Source organism: Cavia porcellus, unplaced genomic scaffold (genome assembly GCF_034190915.1).
Source record: "Cavia porcellus strain 051 isolate PalLab524CR breed Dunkin Hartley unplaced genomic scaffold, mCavPor4.1 scaffold_20, whole genome shotgun sequence".
Taxonomy (NCBI): Eukaryota; Metazoa; Chordata; class Mammalia; order Rodentia; family Caviidae; genus Cavia; species Cavia porcellus.
Genome location: NW_026947503.1, coordinates 49,563,024 through 49,585,324, shown reverse-complemented (window position 1 = coordinate 49,585,324; position 22,301 = coordinate 49,563,024). Strand labels below are relative to the sequence as shown.

The following is a 22,301-nucleotide window of genomic DNA, read 5'->3' as shown; positions in this document are numbered from 1 at the left end:
ACAATGGAGTAATATTCTGCCATAAAGAAGGATATGCTGGAGACATTTCTAGAAAACTGGATACACCTTGAAACCATACAATTAAGTGAAATAAATCAGACACATGTGTAAATACTGCATTGTTTCTCTGGTATGCAAAACCAGAAGTGTTAGACCTGGCGTGGTGGCACACACCTATAATCCTACAACTTGGGATGCTGAGGCAGGAGGATCCATACAACTTCAAGTCCAGCCTGGCCTACAAAATGAGCTCAAGGCCAGCAAAGTGAGCTCAAGGTCTGCATACAGAGACCCTGTCTCAAAAAGAAAGAAAAAAAAAAAAAAAAAACACAAACAACAACAAAAAGCCATCAAAAAACTCCACCAGAAATACAAATAAAGGAATAAAACATATAATAGGTGTTCAGAAATGAAAATGTTCAGATGAGGAGAACAAGTGACAGGAAGAGGAGAGGAAAGAAGAAAAACGTAAAAACAAGAAAAAATCCCCCCCCCAGCAACATTAAGTATGTGATGCAGTCTGATGACCCTAACTATATGTAGTCCTGTATCCTTGGAACTTAAGATTAAACATTCAAAGGAAAGCCATTTGCAATGAACATGTAAGGGCTGCTTTCTTGTCATTGATCCCTATTGATCACTACACAATTCAGTAGAGTGTAGATACTCTTAAGTCATGTGCCATGGGCAGTGAGGGCCAGCCTTTGAGAGAGGGAGTGCCGAAGTACAACCCCAAACCCATTGTTGTAGTCAGGGGTATGAGGAGAACAATTAGAATCACGACAGTGGAGTTTATAATATTTTATGATGGTCACCCAGAGTTAACACAAGAAAATGCAGGAAATCTGTCCACAACACTTTAGACTCAGAATATTTAGCCCAGGCCTAGATCCCACAGCAATGTCCTACATGAGTCCAGATGAAAATCTAGACCCCATGACAGAGCCTTCCACAAGCCCAACCAGAGGTCTAGAACCCACGAGAAGGACTCATGCCGGTCTGTTTTACAGATTCGTGCTGGGAAGGCGTAAAGGTCTGCGCTGGAAGCTAGGAAGTCTACGCCAGCTGGGTGAAGGAGCTGTGCTTGTAGGTTGAGAGCTCTACACTGGAGCTGAGAAGTCACACAACCAAGACCAGGGCTGTCCTGAAAAGCACCACAGCCATCCCCAGTGACACAGAGGTCTGGAGCTCCTCTGACAACAACAGTTGAGTGCATGTGAGGCAGCCAGCATGATGAGTTTGTCCTGGAGATTAAACAGCACACATCTTCCCCTCCAGAGCCAGAAAGGACACTCAGTGTAAGGACCAGAGCTCCCCCAAAGTGAGTCACAGCCATCATCACCAAGGTTCTGAGCTTCTCTGATGACAGTGGTCGAACTCACACTGAGGAAGCTAGTCATGAAAAGCTCCTCCAGGAGAACAAATAGCTCAAAACAGCAACACTTAGAGAAACCCACAATGCCTAGTTCTCCTGCGGCCTAGTTCTTCTATTTATGCTGGCAGCTTTCCTCAGGTGGGCCATCTACACTCAGCACCATCCTGATTTAATTCAGCTGTTGTTAAGTTGACCACCAGTTTTTAGTCCATAACAACCATTTATCCCAGAGTGCCAAGGTGGCAATTAAACCTGAATACTGAGGATTTAGTTTTGAAAAAAACAGCTCATACATTAGCATCTTTAGTCTTAAAACAACACAGGTTTGTGCCATGGCGCCCCAGGCTTTGGGTATATGTAAGCAGTGGATACCATTTTATCCGGTGGCTTTGAGATGGAAGTCTAAGCCAAGATGGCTTTGAGCATTGGTGGATTTTGCTCTGGGACCAAATATCCTGTAGATACAGAAGGACAACTATATAGGAAATCAAGGAAAGAAACAGAATAGGAAGTGTGTGTGTGAGCTGCAATTTCAGGATGTTTGGAGCAGTGCTGTTGAACAGACAGTGTTGCTCACTCCCCACTGCCAAAAACTAAACCAGAACAAACAGCCCCAACCTGAAAAATAAAAATAGAGGACTTTGATTTTTTTTTTCTTAAATTTCCAGCCCATCACTAATTTTGTAGAAAAGCCTAGAGAAAAATAAAAAACAATACCAAATATTTACATGTATCTCCTCACTTAAATTATCATCGTACATTGTTTGCCTAACATGTGCCATGCCCTGGGTTCCTTCCCTAGCACCTCGTTGCTGTCCAGGAAAGTTTACAGTAGTAATCCTAAGGAGAATTTATTGGGATTCCAGTGAGTTAATTTTAATCTACCACTTCCATTGCAACCTACGGTACTGAGAGATATATACAGCTGTGGGGAGCCAAGGAGTCCTAATCCTAAATCCAACCAAGATGGCAACCATCAGAACAAAGGCCATCACCCAGGCCCTTCCCAGGTGGTATTAATTTTCCATGAGGGGCGTGGCTTTGGGATGAGTGACAGAGTGGTGGGAAATAGTGACTGCTGTGACTGCCATGAGCTGGGCTAGGTAAGAGGTCTGAGATCACCTCTGCAATAAGCAGAGAGCAAGAAATGTGGAGAGAGCAATCTGCATAACACAGCTGAGGTATCTAATAATTTGGGATCAGTGCTTTACTTTTGAGGTATAATCTTTTTGCCCTGGGAAGTGATAGCTTCTTTTTTTCAGCTCAATTCCGACTGACAGCGTGGAGCAAGGTTCTCCATCCTACCAAACTCAACCACATACTTGGGGAATCACTGGACAGGGTACCACTGACCTGTCATTTTGCCTTAGAGATTATGTATCAGCTCCTCAGCCAGCCCAATTTATATTGCTTAAGGTCAATTGAAGGGACAAGGAAACAGCTTAGCCAGCTCTGTACATACATGGAAATAGGGCCATGTTTATCCAAAGTGAAGATAGTTGCTCCCCTTTTCAAAGAGAGTCATCTTTGTGGTTCCTTGCAAGACAAAAGAATTTCTTGTTAAATTCAACACACACAAAATTAGTCTGTCTTAATTGCTGGATGTTTTGAATGCTTGCCTGGAGGCCTATGCTTACACAGGAACCATTAATAAGGGGTTTCCTGTTGTGCAGCCTCAGCCTGGAGAAGAGTGGGGAGCAAGAAAACTCCTGTGGCCCTGGTGTGTCAGTTGGGCAGGGATGTGTAGAAGTTGGCTTTTTTTCTGAGTAGCCTTTTTTTCCTCCTGCCTCAAACTACCTTAATTTGCACTTTAAATGCACAAAATGAAATAATTTCTCTGCATCTCACCTGGCTCTTAGGAAGAGCAGAGTCCACGCTCTTTCATCTTCAGCCTCAGGGAGAGCCCCTGAGTCTCCTTTGTCCTCTGGGGAGAATCTGGATATAGAAAGTACCACAGCAGCATCTGAGTCATGCTAAAAGCAACGGGAAACCAAGAGCCTCATTGTGGTGCCCAGCAGTTCAACCTGCATGACCTTGGGAAACAATCCAGACTGTCTGTACTGGGGCTGCATGTGACACCAAGGCTAGCATGATAGTGTCACTGCTTGTGACACCAGCCTGCGAAACTCACCAGCCACATCTGGGGCCACATGCCTATACCTGCCCAGCTGGCTTCACACCTCTCTGTTCCCATCACTTTTGCTCAGTGGAGGGTTTGAACAGGGCTGTGGAATGCAGTGACTTGAAATGGAACAGAGTAGGAGAATGGGTTAGGAGGCCACTGTGGAGGTGCTGAGAATGGTAAAATTTTAGATGTTCTTCAAGACTTGACTGAGAAGATGAATTCAAGGTGGAGTGCCAGAGAAAGGGCAGAGTCAAGGATGACCTCAGAGTTGCAGACTTGAATGGGCAATTGGATCGAGGAGTCTGAAATTTGGAGGGACACCTGGACTGTAGACAATGATACACCCTCGACAGGAGTTTATTTACCAAGGAGAGGGTGTAAGATGGGCATGGTGGCACAGTCACCATGCAGCAGCATTTAGAGACTGAGATGGGAAAGCTAGGAAAGGACCAGCCAAAAAGTGAGCAGAAGCAGGTTGAATGTGAGATCTGGAAGCTACAAGAAGGGAAGGAGTTGCTGAACCATGGCTGCTTACAGGCCCAGAAGACGCAGTCAGCTGTTCAATTAGTGATGTGGAGGCCATGCATGGTCTCAGGAGAGGCATTTCAGTGACATGGTGGTCATGCTGAGGTGGAGCAGAATCACAGTGCTCAGAGATGAAGGATGGAGAAAGCCACTGGGCTTGAGAGGTACAGGGAAGGGGAAAAGTTTGGGGCAACAACTGGAGAGTGCAGCGGGATTCAGTGAGTCATCTTTTAAGAAAAGGAGAAGCATAAATGATTTTGTGTGCTGATAGAATGAATCAATGGAGGAAAAAAGATTGAAGCACTGAAGAGAGAGAATTACAAGAACACCGCCCATGAATAGAAAAGAGGTGAGAAGTGGCCCAGTGGAGTGCTGGGCCTCAGCCAGGGCAGTTCACGGAGTGCATGACGTATCACATGGGCACAGATGTAGGACATTACATAGCGGGAGTTTGGGGATTCCCAGCTGATAGATCAACTCTTATGTGACTGATAATTTGCTATTGCTGCGTGTAGTGGCACACTTCTGTGACCCCAGATTGCTATGAGTGTGACGCCAGCCTAGACTACATAGTGATTCAAGTGCAGCCTGAGTGACATAGGGAGACCTTGTCTCAAAAACCAACAAAAAGGGGCTGGGAATTTAGCTCAGCAGCATAAGCGCCTGCCTTGCAAGCAGGCCGTCGTGAGTTCGATTCCTGGTACCAATAAAAAGGAAAAAGACAAAAAAAAAAAAAAAAAAAACAACAAAAAATGATTTTTCCAATAATAATTTTAAGATAAAACTGCAGCTTAAATGTGACCAGTGTTTGTCCTCATGCTATACAGAAAATCTCCCTGTCCATGGACAGTAAGTGTTGTTCAAATACAGTGAGGGAAGGATTGGGTATCATAACAAACCCCAACTGTCTTGAAAGCCACTCCTTGGAGATCTGGCTGTTAAGTCTTAGATATTAGCCAAAATCACAAGTGACTCCAGAACAAAGCTTAGTGTGTATGATTCGGTAAATACCACTTAAGAAGGGAATGTTAGTCCATAGAGAGTCAGTCATCTGATGTTACAGAGTTATGCACTGTGGACTTGTGGGGGTATCAGAAGTCCCATGGTGGCTTTTGAACTTCATTAACCATTTCTGTTGTATGACTACTTATCTGTGCCTGTAGTGTGAGAAAGATTTAATTACACTGGTCCACAATTTACCTGGTCTGTTTATTCAGCAGCATCAGTATTGTCAAAGACAAATATTATTGCTCTATTAAATTGTATATGCTGTAACAAACTTATGACGATGACGTAGAGCTCCTGCCTCTCATGTGCTGAGATTACGAGTGTGTGCCCCTATGCCCCTTGTGTTTTATTCAAGATGTTCCTTAGATCCTAGTTATTGGACCTTGGACCAGCAGCACTGAAGAATTTGGGGTCCCACCTCAGGTCTTCTGAACAAGAAGGTGTAGTTTGACAAGATCCCCAAGTCATTCTGTCACCTTTAAGGTTTCAAAAGCACAGCTTTAGGTGACCCTGTTTAATTTTTATTATGGCAGTAATTTGAGGACATTTTTCAGGGTTATAGAAACTCACCTCTAAGATTTAGGATAAACGAAATAAAGTTTCTCAGAGAATGAAATTTAAAATCGAGAATAGTGTACAGAGATATGCAAAGGCAACTTTTGGGAACTGAAAGACTGAGGGCCATGCTGGTCTTCAAGTGTAGCCTAGTTGATTACTTCAGAGGAATGCTTCAACACCTGTTCATAGTGGGAGGACCTAAGCTCTGAAAATACCCTTATTTGGGCCTATCCAGATCCATTGTTGAAGATTTAACTTAGAAATACAAGCACGAGGGTTTCCAACATATCGTGACTTAACAATATGCCTCATTATGCAGAAACTGTAGGCTGTATTGATAGAGGGCAAAGAAACTCCCAACCTACTAGATGTCTGGTATGGGTTCATATTCTCTAAAATTGAAGCCTGAATTAGGTTAAGAGCATAATATGTTTCTTGAAAGAAAGCTTCTCTCTGAGGCAGAAGGGGGCCTGCGTGGGTTGCCCAGGACCCTACCTTTTCAGGGGATTTTTTTTTTTTTTTTGTCCAAGGTGCATGAATCCAAATTCAGGGGATTTCTGTAAAGCAAAATCCTGAGGTGAGGCGAGTCCAGGATAGGGAAAAATGGGAACTCCACAAACTGGGCATGAGGTGGGACAGAATTAAGGCCAACCAATAAGATTATGGGAATAGTTGGCTCAGGTTAGACTGATTAAATGAGGATCCAACAAGTAAGCCAGTTACATTGCAAGTGGGAGCACAACCTTTGTGGGGGAGTGTTTGGATTAGTGGCTTCTTCTGGTTTAAGATGATTAAGGTGATTACTATTTAGAATATCAATTCCTGAGGTTTATACTTAGGGTGTGGCTGCATTTGTTTTGTCTTCTGATTTGAGATTTGCCCTGCAGCAGGAGGTGTTTTGTTTCTCCCTATAATTGCAAGGTATCTGGTCCTCTGCCCTGGCTCCTTTGAGGGCTCAGACCTCTCTGGCTGCCTATAACATTTCTAATTAACTCAGCTGCCTATAAAATATGATTCCAAGACCATGACTGTAGATAGTTTCATGAAACTGGAGAGATTTTCATTCTTTATTTCTTATTTCTCTGCGTGTACTTGTAAATTAAATCCTAAATCTGTCTGTTTACAACTATCACCTGCTGCTTTGCTGACAGAAGTCACCATCATTTCGATCCCTGGTATCAAAAAAAAGTCACTGTTATGCATGAAGGAACTCATGCAATAATTTAAAACTGTACTCCTTGTGTACCTCTGGGAAGTCTGTAATCTCTTCTTCACATAGGCCACACAGTGACCTACTTAATGTTAGTCAAGTCAGGTCAGCCTCTAATTTAAAACCCTCCATTCTATTCCATTACTCTTTTTTTTTTCTTTTTTGTCTTTTTCATTTTTATCGGTACCGGGTATTGAACTCATGACCGCCTGCTTGCAAGGCAGGTGCTTATGCCGCTGAGCTAAATCCCCAGCCCCTATTCCATTACTCTTTCGCTTTGGTCATAGAATCCGTCCCCTACTTAGTGGACTTTTCCCACATCTCGATGTCAGCTAGACATTGGCAAGATGGTCCGTTCCTCTCTCCCTCTCTTCCTTTTTTTGTTTTCACCTCGGAAAACTATCTCCAAGTTTTCGCTAGGACTCACGCATAATCACCTTCTATCTCATCAGATTGTATTTTTCTGTAAGCAATTCTGCTCTTTTTTGGTGGGGAGGGTTCCAGGAATCAAACTGCGGACCTTGTGCAGGTCCTTCCTTTCATCCTCGGCAGGTCGAAGGCTGTCTGGCAATAGCAAGCTGCTAAGGACTTTGCCTTTGTATACTATACTGTGGGAATAGTTCAGTGGTAATCACAGATCACAACTGGGTTCAACCCCTAGCATAGGTTTGAAAAACGATTATATAGGTGAGTTTGGGGAGATTTGTACCAATGGATGAATTCTTTCACCAGTCTTCATTATAATTCATGGAATAAATATTCTTACTAAAAATAAACACATTCATTTTTTTTCCCGAGGTGCATGAAATCCAAAACATTCATTTTTAAAAGCTTTAGATTTTCTTGTCAACCTTTTATATTTTAAATTAATCTGTCTTGAGTTCAAGACCAGGCTGACTTGCATAGTGAAACCCTATCTCAAAAAGCCAAAAATTTCTGTGCTCTTTATTCATACTGGATTTTTAATTCCCTTAAAATATGTTTAAATTCTTTTCTGTTCAAATCACATCTGTTCATATCTCAAGTATCTCAATCTTCAAACATTTCCCTTTCTAATTTTCCCACTAAGTTTTCGTCAAGAAATGTTTGGTTAAGAAAAATTTAGTCATAGTAAAGTGAATAATTTTTCCTAATTTTGTATTATGAGAAATTTCAAACATGCAGCCACGCTAAAAGAATTGTATGGCAAGTATCCATATAACCACTGCCTGTATTTCATAATGCTTTTTTTTTTCTTTTTCAAATCCATTTTATCTCAAGAAAAAAAAAGTCTAAAACTAAATTTCAAAACATGTCAATCAGAGGGGCAACAATGGTATGTACATTGCATACACTGTACATTGTCATCTCCAAATCACCCAAGCACAAGACATGTGCTTACTGTTGTCTGAACAATACCAGCACAAATCTTTCTTTTCATTGAACTCAAAAGAAGTCAGTAGTATAACAATTTACTTTGATCTTTATCGCATTCCTATTAAATCATCAGTCCATCTTATTTTTCAAGCATTTTCAAGTAAACTGCATTGGGATGGGGATGTAGCTCAGCAGTGTAAGTGCCTGCCTGACAAGTGCGAGGTCGTGAGTTCAATTCCTGGTAATGACAGAGTGGAATGAAACTTGACCTACTATGTCTGCATGTTCGAAGAATGAATTTTAGGAACAATGTAAGTTAAGAGTAGAATATATTTATTGAGAGAAAGATAGCTTCTGTCTGAGAGACAGAAGGGGTCCTGAGCGGGTTGCCAAAGACTTTGTCTTTTCTAGGGACTTTCATAGAGCAAAATCATGGGGTGAGATGGGTTCAAGGTGGGGGAAGACTGGGCATAAGGTGGGACATAACTATAGTTAGCCAATAAGATTAGTAGTTCAGGTAAAATTGATTACATTGGGGACCAATGGGAAAGCAAGTCCATAGGAAGTGGGCATTCTTTTTTTTTTTTTTTTTTGTCTTTTTTGTTTTTATCGGTACCAGGGATCGAACTCACGACGGCCTGCTTGCAAGGCAGGCGCTTATGCCGCTGAGCTAAATCCCTAGCCCCGGAAGTGAGCATTCTTATAGCTGTGACTCTTCCCTAGGGTGATGGGATGGAGACTCTAGACTTCCTAAGGTGATAGGAAACTAATTAGAATATCAGTTTAAGAACTGATGTAGATGCTTTTGTTTGATCCTTTGTCTTGAGGCCTGGCCCACAGCAGGAGGTGTCAGTCTCCCTCCCCCACAGTGCAGTTGCCAGGTGTCTGAGCTAAATGCATTGACTCCTTTGAGGGCCTAGCCCTGTCTCACTGAGTATAGTATTTCTAACTAACTCAGCTGCCTGCAACAGTACAAATAAATATAGTAAGCTGCATATTTCAACACATTCTGTCCTCTTTGTCAGCATGTGTAATATTAAGCAGCGTTCGCTATGTGCTTGTTCTTTTTGGGTTTTTTTAGTGCTAAAGATCAAACCCAAGGCCTTGTGCATTCTAAGCTAGGTCTCTGCTACTGAGCCATTATCTCCAATTGCCCATTTTAGTACCAGGGATTGAACCTAGTAGTGCTCTACTACTGAGCTACATTAAGACTCTTAGGGGCTGGGAGGTTCTCACTATGTATTTCATGCTGGTCTTGAATTTGTGTATCCAGGCTGGACTGAAACTTTTGGCAATTCTCCTCAGCTTCCTCAGTTGCTGGGAGTACGGGTGTGCATCACTACACCTAGTCATTGCTCTTATACCTTGCTGCTTCTGTTTTGTCACTGAGAGGAACTGCCCTGTTTCCCAGAAAATAAGACCTAACTGCAAAATAATCAGTCTGTTCTTGCTCTCCTTGCCTTACCTGCACGGACACGGCAAGACAGGACTGGCTAGGGTGGATTGTTATCTCTAGTTTGCAAAGCTGATTGTTTTCCTGTTAGGTCTCACCGACATAGGGTGAATGATATATGACTGCCAAATAATCTAAGGGGGAAGATTCTAACTCCCAAGTGCTAGATGTCCAAAATACCATGTTCATGTTCTCTAAAATGCAGGAGTGAATTCTAGGAACAATGGAGGTTAAGAATAAGAAGAATTTATTGAGAGAAAGATTGCTGCTCAAGGGTGTTTTATTGAGCAAAGCCACGAGGTGAGGTGGGGCAAAATTATAGTCGGCTAATAAGATTACAAGTGTAGTTGTTTGGGTAACATTGAGCTAGTGAGAAGTCTCGAGGTGGGTGTGAGGTGTGGGACGAAGCTATGGTGAACCAATCTTAGGTAATACTGGCTAAATTGGAATCAAATGGGGTAGCAAGTTACATAGCACCCGTTCAGGGAATAAAAGAAGGAAGGAAGGAAGGAATGGGCTAGGGAGGTTTAGGTCCCCCACCCAAGGTGATTGATGCCTGTTTAGAATATCAATCACTGCTGTTCATCCCCAGGGGAAGTATAAGGGGGGGTAGTCCTTCCTCCTTTTCTTGAGGCCTGGCCTGCAGTGTATATGCCTCTGGTTACAGTTGTCTGCTAAGGGCCAGCCCTGTGGAGCTGCCTGAAATGTTTATTTCCAGTTTGGCTGAAATGTTTATATCCCATTTGGCTGTCTTCAGTACAGTGGGAATGACTGGGAAGATCCAGGAGACATAGGGCATAAAGTGTAGGACTTCCCAATAATATAAGGAAAATATAACTGCCAACCTGCTGGATGTCCCACACACTGAGTTTGTGTTCTCTAAACTCAAAGAATGAATTCTAGGAACAACCGAAGTTAGAGTAGAAAGAATTCATTGAAAAGTAAGCTTCTAAGAGAGACAGAAGGAGTCCCAAGTGGGGGGCCTGGGACCCTAGTTCTCAAGTGAGTTTAACAGAGCAACACCATGAGATAAGGCAAGTCTAAGGTGGGACAGAGCTATAATCACTAAGATTGTTGATTATAATACATAAGTGGCCAGAGGATGTAGCACAGAGGCACTAGCGCCTTCCTCTTAAATGCAAGATCCTGAGTGCAATTCCAGTTACCTAAATAAACGTAATAGAAGTGTAAGTATTAACAGTAGGTACTGTTGATCCAATTGGAAAGACACAGGATGGGATGAGGTAGGACAAGACCTTTATAAAGAACCCCTAAAATGAGAAGTATAGTCGCTTAGGTAATATCCATTAAATGGGGGTCAAAAGGGACAGCAAGTCAAAGTAGCAAGGGCACACAGACTGTCCTGGAGGGGTGGCTAAGGAGGTTTGGTCCCCCACCCTAGGTGCTTGAGGCCTACTTAGGAGTATGTATCAGTCCCTGCTGTTCATCCGGAGGGAGAAGCATGTGAGTGGGCAGTTCCTCTTTTCTTTTCTCTGGAAGCCCAGCTTTCAGTGGATGCCTCCGGCCACAGCTGTGCTGGGCCCTGACCTTTCAAGGGCCGAGCCCTGTCTGGCTGCCCACAGTATTTCTAAATAGTTGAGCTGTCTATAATCCAAGCATGAGCTGTTCCGCCCGTCTGAGCTGCAGTTTGCCCTCAGGAGAGTGAGAAGAAAGCAAGTGACTGAGGTGGACGCAGACCTGCTGGGGGCTCCACACCAGCACTTACCTTCTGCTTGGATTGGCAGAAGACTTAACTTGTGAGAAAAGGAGGGAAACTGGTTAGTGAATAAAACCCCCAAAGCCGTCTGTCTGCTTGCTTGTGAACAATGTGAACAAAATAACTCAGGTCACAAGCGTAGATGTTTTACTTGGTGTGTTACTTCTGAGTGGAGCGCAGTGGAAGAGCACCTGTCTGGCAGGCACTGGGCTCTGGCTTTAATCCAGTTCTGATGTGTGTGTGTCCTGGCTTCAGTCTGCAGACCCACAAAAGGAGAAAAAGGCTGAGTTGAGCGCTTGAAACAAGTATAATAAATATCCTTCAAGAGTGAGCTAAATCCCCAGCCTCTGGGGCAAAAGAGACTATACACTTGGAGAATCAATTTTCAGAGGTATGTGAGGGCAGATGTGCTTTAGAATTTGGAACTGAGAAGTGAAAGACAATAGAGGATTCAGGTCACTTAATTCCTAAAACAGTGACCCTTTCACAAAGGAAGGGGGAGGTGCCTGTGACGTGGAATGAACAGCTGCTGCGCTTAGGGTGGGAAAAGCCCAGTTTTTAGCAGGGCATGGGTGCACACACCTGTGGATGCAGCAGTCAGGAGGCTGAGTCAGGAGCAGCTCCATGAATTTGAGGCCAGCCTGGCTTACATAGTGAGTTCAGTGCTAATCTGGATTACATAAGTAGAGACTCAAAAAACAACAACAACAAAAAAAAAAAAAAAACCACAAGACTGGACAAGTTAGGTACTTTCTATAGCTATCACCTCATAGAGGTAATCTACCTCTTCACATGTAAATAACAATGTTGATGTTTCTTTGGCTGTTCTGTTTTCTTTTTACTTGTTGTTAGTTTTGTGGAGCTGGAGGTAGAATGCAGGCAACCACTCTACCCGATTCCCAGCCTCTCAGGGCAATTTTTTTTTTTTTTTTTTTGAGGTTAAATAAATTACACTTTTTTTTTTACCTCAACTTGTAAGAATGGAGATAAATTACACATTTTTTTTTTTTAAAAAAAACAGTCAATCAAACTTGAAATAACATTAAATGTAAAAGTTTACCAGACACTAACAAAAGCAAAAGAAAAGGTCTAGGGACCTGAGCAGAGCTGCAGTTCTTAGAAAAAGCAAGCCAGTCCTGTTGAGTACTTTGCTTCCCTTAGGGACCTGGCATGGTGTCAACATGGAGGCGGGGAAGGAGGAGTGGGGTTTGCTTGGGGTCCCAGGAGATTGCACCTCATTGATAAGTAGTTTCCTTGGAGCCAAAGCAAGATGCTATTTTGCTAGAAAAGTAGGGAGTGGCCACTGGCCAGGCCTAAACATCAGGGTGCCTGGAGCCCCTGTTAGCAGTTCAGTATCCTTTGTGTGCTGATAATTGATAACAGGCCCAGAAGGGAATACTTCTAAGAGCAATGAAAAAGCACAGGAAGGGTTTGGAACTTAGCTGTGCTTATCCATTACTAAAATTGAACACAGGAACTACCCTAGTGTCCATTAGCAATAGAGTAGGAAAAAAAATTCACACTGCAGACTTCACAAAACCAGAATGGACCATCTACACACCACAACCATGACGTCATGAATCTTTCTTTCTTCTTTTTTTTTTTTTTTAATTTAAGGAGAAAAAAAAACAGTGAAAGGGTACATGATCTTGGTGTTGAGCTAAGGAAAATGGATGCAAACAGTGCACACCCAAATTTTTCCATTTATAGAAAATAAAAAAGACAGGAGCTGGGGTTTTAGCTCAGCGGTATAAGCGCCTGCCTTGCAAGCAGGCAGTCATGAGTTCGATCCCTGGTACCAATAAAAAGGAAAAAGACAAAAAAGAAAAAAAGGAAAGAAAAGGCAAACCAGTCTTTGTTGTTTAGACATCAGTGGTCATAGCTGTGAAGCATGACAAACCTGTGGCATGCAGGTTGGTAAAACGTTTGATAAATGTGACACTGTAGATTGAGGTGCATGTCACTTTTGAGAGTTAGTGATTACTTGGAGAGATTAGAAATCGGCTGGAAGGAAATAGGAGGGGGAAGTCTACCAGCTAGCCAAGTTCCTTTTTTTTTTTTCTTTCTTTGTTTTTTGAGACAAGGTCTTGCTATGTAGTTCAGGCTGGGATGGACTCACTCTGTAGCCCAGGCTGGCCTCTAACTCACGCTGATTTTCCTGAGATTATTGGCATGGACCACCCCATGCTCTTCTTTCCTATGTGAGCTACATCTCAGTCACTGCCCCCCACCCTCACGCCCTCCTCCCCACTCCCGCCACTGCCTTTTTTGAGATGGGACTCAAACTTGGCAATCCTCCTGCATCAGCCTTCTGGGTAACTGGTATTACAAGCATGAATCATTGCACTCAGCGGAGTTACAGTTTTAACTTTGTGGAATCCAATTACCCACTTTGTGTGCTTGCGTTTGTTGAAATGTGTGCAAGTGTGTGGGATTGTGTCTGATTGGGAAGGTAAGCAGTGCTCCAGGAAGCAAGTGGACGTGTAATTGGACAGTGTGAGTCACCATGTGCAAGGTGTCACCAAGTTAAAATTTCCACAAACACGTAGGAGTGACTTCTTTGTGTCTTTGTGTGACAGTGATGTATTCTTGGTTGATTCTGGGTAGATTCTGCCGTTCCTGCATCACTACCAGTCTGAAGAGCAGCAAATGGACCTGCCCCTACTGCCGGGCCTATCTTCCTTCCGAGGGCGTTCCGGCCACCGACGTGGCGAGAAGAATGAGAGCCGAGTACCGGAACTGCGCCGAGTGCGACACCCTGGTACGTGCCTCTACCTGTGTGTGGTTCGTGGCCGAAGATTCGTGAGAAAATTTTCATTTCACCTACGCTTTTGACCACATCCTTTTCTACAGTTTTTATCTCAGCCTTCCCATTTTTCTGCATTTTATGTACAGGTTTCAGATGGACAGTTCCTCGAGCCCCTGTCTTCACCTCATTTTTCAAAAGCTTTCCTTGACTACCTTCACCTCCTCATCGGTGGATGAGGCACTATTACTAACTTCCATCCTGCTAGGTTTTTTTGTTTGTTTGACACAGAGTCTTGCCTTTGCAGCAGTCCTCCTGCCTCAGCCTCTGGAGTGTTGGGGTTACAGGCATGGACCACCGCACCCGTCCCATTCCTGCTATTCTGTTGCAGCCCACCAACAAACAGTTTCATTTTCAAATCACTGTTTTGAAATCAGGTGGGGCCCACCTTTATTCTGGACTTGCCGTATTTGTCATTACTTCCTTGTTATGGCTTGTCACGTTTGGCCTTGTTCTAGATGGATCAGATCCCAGGAGATTCTTGGAGAGCATGTGAGAATGTAGGCTTTTGAAATAGTAAGCCATGCAAAAGAGTGTAAGCTTTGGAGTGTCAAGACTGCACTTCTCTGTTGAAGGTATCTATCTCTCTGGCATACGTGTGCAGAAGGGTTTGGAGGGGGAGAAGCGGAGTTGGTGGAACCAGTTGGTCAGATAAGGAAACTGGATTAGGGTGATTGCATTAGATACAGAAGAAAACACTGTTTGGCGGAATAGGATTGAAGGAATTGGTAATCGACTGAATGTTAGAGTGAGAGATGTGAATAAGCAAGGGTACCCAAAAGAACAGCACATGTGGAGGAGGACCAACACAGTACAGTTCTGGGCATGTCCCTGGGTGTTAAGGTGTGTGTTTGGGTAGATGATTGGACCTGCTGAGAGGAGACCCTGGTTGGGCACTTAGCTATCTCCATTGGGAGATCAGCGCTGTTTTTGGAGTTGCTGGAGGACAATCGCAGGATCTCACTGCTGCTACGCAGCTGCATCTGCAGTCCTAGAGATGAGGAGACAGAAAACGTGTACTGAGTTAGAGTTCTTTCCAGAATCTTTCTTGATCATTTAGCCGTGTTTTCTTTTGACAGCCTATGCATTCCCTTGATGCCACTTATAACACCAAGTGCAGTCACATCTGTTTTTTTGTTATTCCCATCAGATTTGAGTCCAATGAGAGTAAAAGACACTGCTGTTTTATTGACAGCTGTATACTCAGCACTTCTCTTTTCTTTTTTGAAACTTGAAACTTTTCTCACGTTCTTCATTTACCCAAAACAGGGAAATAAAATTGTCAAAAAAAGAATTTCTAGAAAACACAGGAAACAAATTAAACCTAGTGCCCAGCAGTCTGTGTCCAAGGTGGCATCCTGCCCCTCTGCCACAGAGAGGTCGGGATACCTGGAGGTCATGGGAGCTGGGCATCTTTGAGCCACACACAGGCCCTGAGAAATTAATTCTGACTGTGGTGGCAGGAAGTCCCTGGTGCCAAATGGCAGGGCGTCTTCTCTCTACCTCCTGTGTATGACACATTGCCCTGATTCTGACTTCGTGGCCTCCTCTTAGACAATGCCCTTGTCCTCTTGTATGGGCTGTTCTCCTGCTACTCTCTTGTCCTAGACACCTGCGCGGCCACCTTCTATCTGTCAGCCACAGCTAGATACCTTGGGACAAGGGTGCCTGTGCAGTCTGGCACCTCCACCAGCATGCCAGCGTGTTTAATGGTGACTAGCACACAACAAGGGTTGAAGACATTGCTGAATATGTATATAAGGCGCAATCATTGACTCATGGCTACTGGATTAGTATTTATGCACAGGGGCTGGGGATTTAGCTCAGCGGCATAAGTGCCTGCCTTGCAAGCAGGCAGTCGTGAGTTCGATCCCTGGTACCGATAAAAACGAAAAAGACAAAAAAAAAAAAAAAAAACTATAAAAAAAGTATTTATGCACAGTCCCTGTCGGGTCAGATATTCTTAGATCGAACACCAATTCTCTCACTCTCTATGATAATTTTTGTAAAGTAAGGAAAAAAATAATATTCATGTTACAAGGCTGTTTGGCTCAATATCTGGCACTGAAAATGCCAGGGATGGGGGCACACACCTACACTCAGGATGCTGAAGCAGGAGGATTGCTGTGAGTTTGAGATCAGCCTGTGCTACATAGTGAGTTCAGGCCAACCTGAACTACATAGCAAGATGTGGTCGCAAAAGCAACAACAACAAATAACAGATTATTGTTTACTTTCTCTTATTTTTGTCATACAAAATTTCCCATGCACATTGTCAAAACTTCTCATCTCACACGGGTGTCTCTCAGCAGTCTCCCAGTTAGCCCAGGTGGAAAGCCTTTCCCTTGTTAACATCTGACTCCCACCACTGTGTCCAGCTCTCCCCCTTTATGCTATCCCTTGCCAGGAATGCTGCCCATTCCTTTGAGAGCCATTTTATACTCCACCTCTTCTTCAGAGTCTAGACCAGCTCACTGCTTCAGGAAGACTGGGACTTAGTGTTATACTGTTTAATCCCAAACACTGTCCCGTCTACCTCTCTCCACATCCTTTTTCTCTAGTGGATTTTAAGCACTGTGACAGCAGGAATGTGCCTTATCTCTCTCTTGCCATCTCTTACAGCAGTCTTACGTAACTGCTGTAGACCATGAAGGCATCAATCTGTTGGTCACTACTTAGCCTTCAGATTGCTGATTTCCGTGAGGAATGCTTACCTTTGTCAAACAAGGAATACAGGAGAACTGTTTTATTAGAAATAGTAAAGCGATGCAAGAACTTTATTGAATGTGAAAGGTTGGATGTTAAAGGTTACAGACATGTCTGCTGAAGTCCATCTTACTCGATCAGTGAGTTTCCATAAATTTTAGGTGGATATTTATTTGGCAAGCGAGGATTTTGTTTGGACTTTTCCACCAGCTTTTGTTTTTGCCTTTGGTTGAACAGTGTGACTGTTCCTTTGATGGAGTTGATTGCGTGTTTGAGGCTGAACTTCCGCAGTTTGGATGAAATGAAGCGGCTGGGTCAGCCGCAGCAGCACAGCTGTGCAGAGCTTCCTCTAGTGCAAGATCTTATCAGAGCCTCTAATGCAACATTCAGTTGAAGATGTGTTACGGTAGCCACAGACCCCTCATGGGGAGGCTCTCTGAATGTATATCTCGAAGAACAAGGGCTCTTTCTTCTGCATTGATAAAAGGGGACTGCAAGACTTGTCTTTTATGTTTGTTCTTAATGGGACCATTAAGTATATCCTGCATAGTGAATTGATATAATACTGGCTATGTTATAAAACCATGGTATTTATATCTTGGCCTAAGGCCCAGAAGCTCTTTTTAATTTAATATGATCCCCTCTAAAATTCATGTGTTTTTAAAATCTCTTTTATTCCTCTTCTTCATATATTTTCTTCTCTCCTTCTAGCATTTTCTTTACCCAGTTTTCTTTCTCTTCCTATTTTCCAAAACTTATTTACATGGTGGCACGCAAAAGCTATTTCTTACTTACTGTATCTCTTCTCACTTTTAAAAATATGCATTCATTTTAGAAGAACCAAGTTCAAAAGTTCAACATTTGGGTCTCCATAGTATTGGAGAAATTTATGCTTGATAATGCCTACACTTTGTGGTACTGTTTCATGAGTGGATCTATTTAATCAGCTGACTCCACAGTTGACCTTACTTGAAAATTATAAAGCTGGGTTGTAAAAAAGTCTCCTTTCAACTGTGAGTTTATTTTGAATTTGCTTTTTATAGGTTTGCCTTAGTGAAATGAGGGCGCACATAAGGACTTGTGAGAAGTATATTGACAAATATGGACCACTGCAAGAACTTGAGACAACCGGGAGGTTTGCTTTCATTCCATATAATTTAATATTAAACAGCTATAAAGAATGTAATGGGCTGGGAAAGATTAATACTTTCATTTTGAAAATATTTATGGATAGGCTCTTGACTATAGTACCTGAATACTGGTGTTTATTTGGTAAGAGCAATCACTTCAAAGATTTTTGCTCTACTTTAAAAACTTATGGAGGGAGGGAACTCAGCACACAAATTACACACTGTTACAATTACACACAATTACAAACACTGGAGCGACTTGCGGAGATGTTTCTATTGAGGAAGATCCAAATATGGAATGCAGAATGCTCAGATTTCTTCTGGACTCTTGTTTTTGGACTGACAGGTTCCGGAAGTAGATCCTGACAAAATGACTATCTTTACTCTTCTATCATCATTATCTCTGCTCAGTTGCTCTGTTCTCTCATTTTGCTAGTTTCTCTTTGCAAGGTAGGAAGTGGCATCTCAGTGTGTATTTGAACAAGGGAAGACAGGGCTGGGCAGAGATCCTGATTCCTGAGCTTTTTGGTGGGTGATTTTGCATGGGGCTGGGGAGGACAGAGGTGGCTCATCAGTGTAATGGGAACTATATTGATCATAACTGTAAGTGTGAGGTATTTTGTCTCAGCAAGGAGAGAAAAATAACTAACAGTCTCTTTTAGGATACATACTTAGATTTCTTATGGGAAAATATTTAGGTACCAACACCTTTACCAGGTTAAGAAAAGTAAAATCAAAAGAACTGGGATTAGAAAGTAAATCCATCTATATTTTATTTTTTAAAAATTTCAATTAGTGACTACTGTCTAGCTGCCAACGATTTCAGTGATGTTTGTAATTCTGTGCAATTTCTAGGTGTGTATGCCCATTTTGTCAGAGGGAATTGGATGAAGACAGCCTGCTACAGCACTGTATCACTCATCACAGATCCGAAAGGAGACCTGTGGTAAGAATTTTTGTTATTGTATCTTTATGTTTAATTTAAAATTAATTAATTATTTATTTTGCCTTTTGAGACAGGGCCTATGCAGTTCAGGCTGGCCTTGAACTCACTTTGTAGCCCAGGCTGGCCTTGAACTTGCAGCAGTTCCCCTGCTTCAGCCTCCAGAGTGTTAGGATGACAAGCAGGTGCCATTGCGCCTGGCTCTAGTTTTTATTTTTTTGGTACCAGGGATTGAACTCATGACCTTGAGCTTGCCAGGCAGGCACTTATGCCACTGAGCTAAATCTCCAGCCCCTTTTGTTTTAATTTTTACTGGTACATGTTTGAAGTACATAACGTTACTATATTAGAATTTAAAATACATCAGAAAATCCACTTAATGGATTTTTTTTCTTTCTTTTAATGCTGAAGATCAAACTCAGGGCCTCACTCATGCTAGGCAAATGCTGTATCCCTGTGTTGACATCCTCAGCCCTACAACTTTAGACTCATTCTGATTTAATTTAATTAATTTATTTATTTTGAGGCAGGGTCTCACTCTGCAGTTCAGGCTGGCCTTGAGCTCACTTTGTAGCCCAAGCTGGTCTTAAACTCACAATGATTCTTCGGTCTCAGCCTCACTTTGTAGTCCAGGCTGGCCTCAAACTTGGAAGGATCCTCCTACCTCAGCCTCCCGAGTGCTGGGATTACAGGTGTGGGCCACCACGCCTAGCTTAATGAATGTTGATGTAATTTGGCTTGTGCTTCCCTGATGGCTAAAGATTTTATACTTTTTTCATATACTTATTGGGAACTTGTATTTCTTTTGATGATTTTTTAATTCATTGCCCACTTATTAATTGGGTTATTTGATTTTCTTGGTGTTAAGTTTGAGTTTCTTTGGTCTTTTAGCTGTTTCCCTTGCTGAGAAGAAGCTTTTTAAACTGATGCCAGGGATGGTAGTGCACACCAGTATTCTCAGTACCTTGGGAAGCTCAAAACTTTGAGTCCAGCCTGGGAAATTTGGTGTCTAAAAAAAGGCTAGAGATGTAGTTCAGTTCAAAGACTGGGTTCAATCCTCAGTGCTGCAAACTTGAAGAAGGGAGGGAGAGCTAGAGGGGGAGGAAGAAGAAGAAAAAGAAATTTTAAGGCCAGGAATACAGCTTAGCAGTACCAAGCCCCTACCCCTACCTGGCAAGTACGAGGTCATGAGTTCTATCCCAGGTACCAAAACCAAAAAACAAACAAACAAAAATCAGTATTAATTCTGCCAATCCATGAATATGGGCTGTCTTTCCATTTAGTGTCTCCATTTCTTCATTGTTCTGACAATTTCATTGTAGACGTCTTTTATTCCTTGCAAATGTAAGCTGCTTTAAAGTTGTTCTACAAAGGTCAGAGAAAAAGACCCATAGGATTAAAGATCAAAAGCAATAGGAATGGCTTTATAATTTTCACAGATTGCAAAAGAATGAACATAAGTACTAAAGAAACTCACATTTTGGGTTTTATGCCAGTGGTGGCTTTGTTTACATAGAAAACAAAAATCACAGCATTTCTATCCCACTTTTTCACCCCAGATGTATTTATAATAGACGCACAACAGTATTTGTGTTGTACAGCGTGCTTGGGCTGTTCATATTACACAGTTAACAAAGATTTTCATGGATCGAAGCGAAGAGTCACCTAGGTGACATTAATGCATCCTCCCACACAGACAGTAGCTGAGTTTCTATCATGTGTTCTGCAGTATTAATACAAGTGCTACAAGGGTGTTGTGTCTAGACTTCTCAGCATCTAACTTTCCTTGTGTATCTCTTGCATTTCCTGGTATTTCTCTTATCCAACTGTTAAAATACAGCCCAAAGCTTCAAGGGGGATCAGTAAGGAAGAAACAGCAAGTGCTAGCTAGCTATTTGCACACTTCTCAGTGCTGTTCTTGACTAAGCATTTTATTAGCATTTAAGTGGTTTAACTGCTTCTGGCTTGATAAAGAGTCTCAATAAAATGAAAACCGCAAATGACTTTTCTGCAGATCTGGAACTTAAGAAAGCTATTCTTTACTACAGCCTAGGTCTAGAGTTCTCCACTTTTTCCTCTTCTATGTTTTCTTTTTGTTTGTTTGTTTTTACATTTTAGTGGTTTATCAGAGTTGCCGGAGAGAGCTTGTTTAGTCAAAAAAAGCCTTGGCCTGCCCCTAGAGCCCCTGGAGCCCCTTGAGTGATTGAAGAGGTCTGGGCTGGGATCAGATCATTTGCCCCTGTCCCTTTTGCTGGAGATTGAACCCAGGGCCTCTTGCAAGTTCTCTTTGTGCATTTCTAACAAGTTTTTAAGTGGTGCTGATGCCGTGGGTTTGAGGACCCCATCCTGAAACTACATTTAAAATTTTGAAGAAAGCCGGATGTAGTGGTGCGTGCCTGTAATCCCAGCACTTCAGAGACTGAGGCAGGAGCATTGCTGCGAGTTTGAGGCCAGCTTGGGCTACATGAGTAAGTTCAAGGCCACCCTGCACTGCATAGCAAGACTCTATAAATAAATAAATAAATAAATTTTGAGACAGGTTCTTGCTGAGTTGGCCAAGCTGACTTCTAATTTCCAAGCAGCTGGTATCAGTGGGGTGAACCACTATATCCAGCTAAAATTCACGTTGAACGATTACTTTCTTAACTATTCTGGCACTAATAATTATTTTAGATTCTTTCTTGAACTTTTGCTCTTGTTCCTTTCCAGTTCTGTCCACTTTGCCGTTTTCTACCAAATGGGAATCCAGGTAGCTTCAATGGCAGTCTAATAAGACATTTGCAAGTTAACCACACTTTGTTTTACGATAATTTCTTAGTAAGTATATTGTTTTACTTTTACATTGTTTTTATGCTGCTGTACTAGGCTTACTTTCTTAATCCAAGTGGATAAAATTATAAAGGAAAAATGTGTGTATAGCTGAAGTGCTAAATACCAGCATTAATTAGAAAATCTTGTAAAGATACTATATCTTATAAGTTTGACTATTAATGCTAAAGTCATTCTCTGCTCTGGATGAAGGTATTTTCTTTGTGATGTTGATAATCAGCTAGTGTATAAACAGCCAGAGGTAGCCTTTAAGTTGTTAAAATTTTTGTTTTAGTTCCTCCCTTTTTAATGACATTGTGAACTTATATAGTGGAGACGAAATCATTATCAGTAATGAGACTGGTTCAGACTTCTGCATTCAGTTGCTTTTATACACAGTCATAGACAGAATAACAGAGCAAACCTCATTTGAGTCGCACGCCCTTGCCTGAATGTCCAACCCAGAATGAATCTTGTTTTTTCAACATGAATGAAAGTTATATAAAAACTGTATGATACTCATATTTCTCATTATGAGACCTGATAGTTGTAAGTAAACAAAAAGTTAACATAGCCTGCTC

The 22,301-nt window shown here is 42.2% G+C and overlaps 1 protein-coding gene across 4 annotated transcripts in view; it reads left to right on the top strand.

Moving 5' to 3' along the window:
• Window positions 1–22,301, top strand: part of Rnf125 (ring finger protein 125) — a 32,611-nt gene that overhangs the window by 5,535 nt on the left and 4,775 nt on the right. For all 4 annotated transcript variants that reach the window (XM_013157225.3, XM_063231793.1, XM_063231794.1 and 1 more), the window contains exons 2-5: window positions 13,935–14,088; window positions 17,883–17,974; window positions 18,825–18,915; window positions 21,622–21,729. In XM_013157225.3, the coding sequence (XP_013012679.1) occupies window positions 13,935–14,088; window positions 17,883–17,974; window positions 18,825–18,915; window positions 21,622–21,729 (445 nt within the window). The remainder of the gene's footprint in view (window positions 1–13,934; window positions 14,089–17,882; window positions 17,975–18,824; window positions 18,916–21,621; window positions 21,730–22,301) is intronic.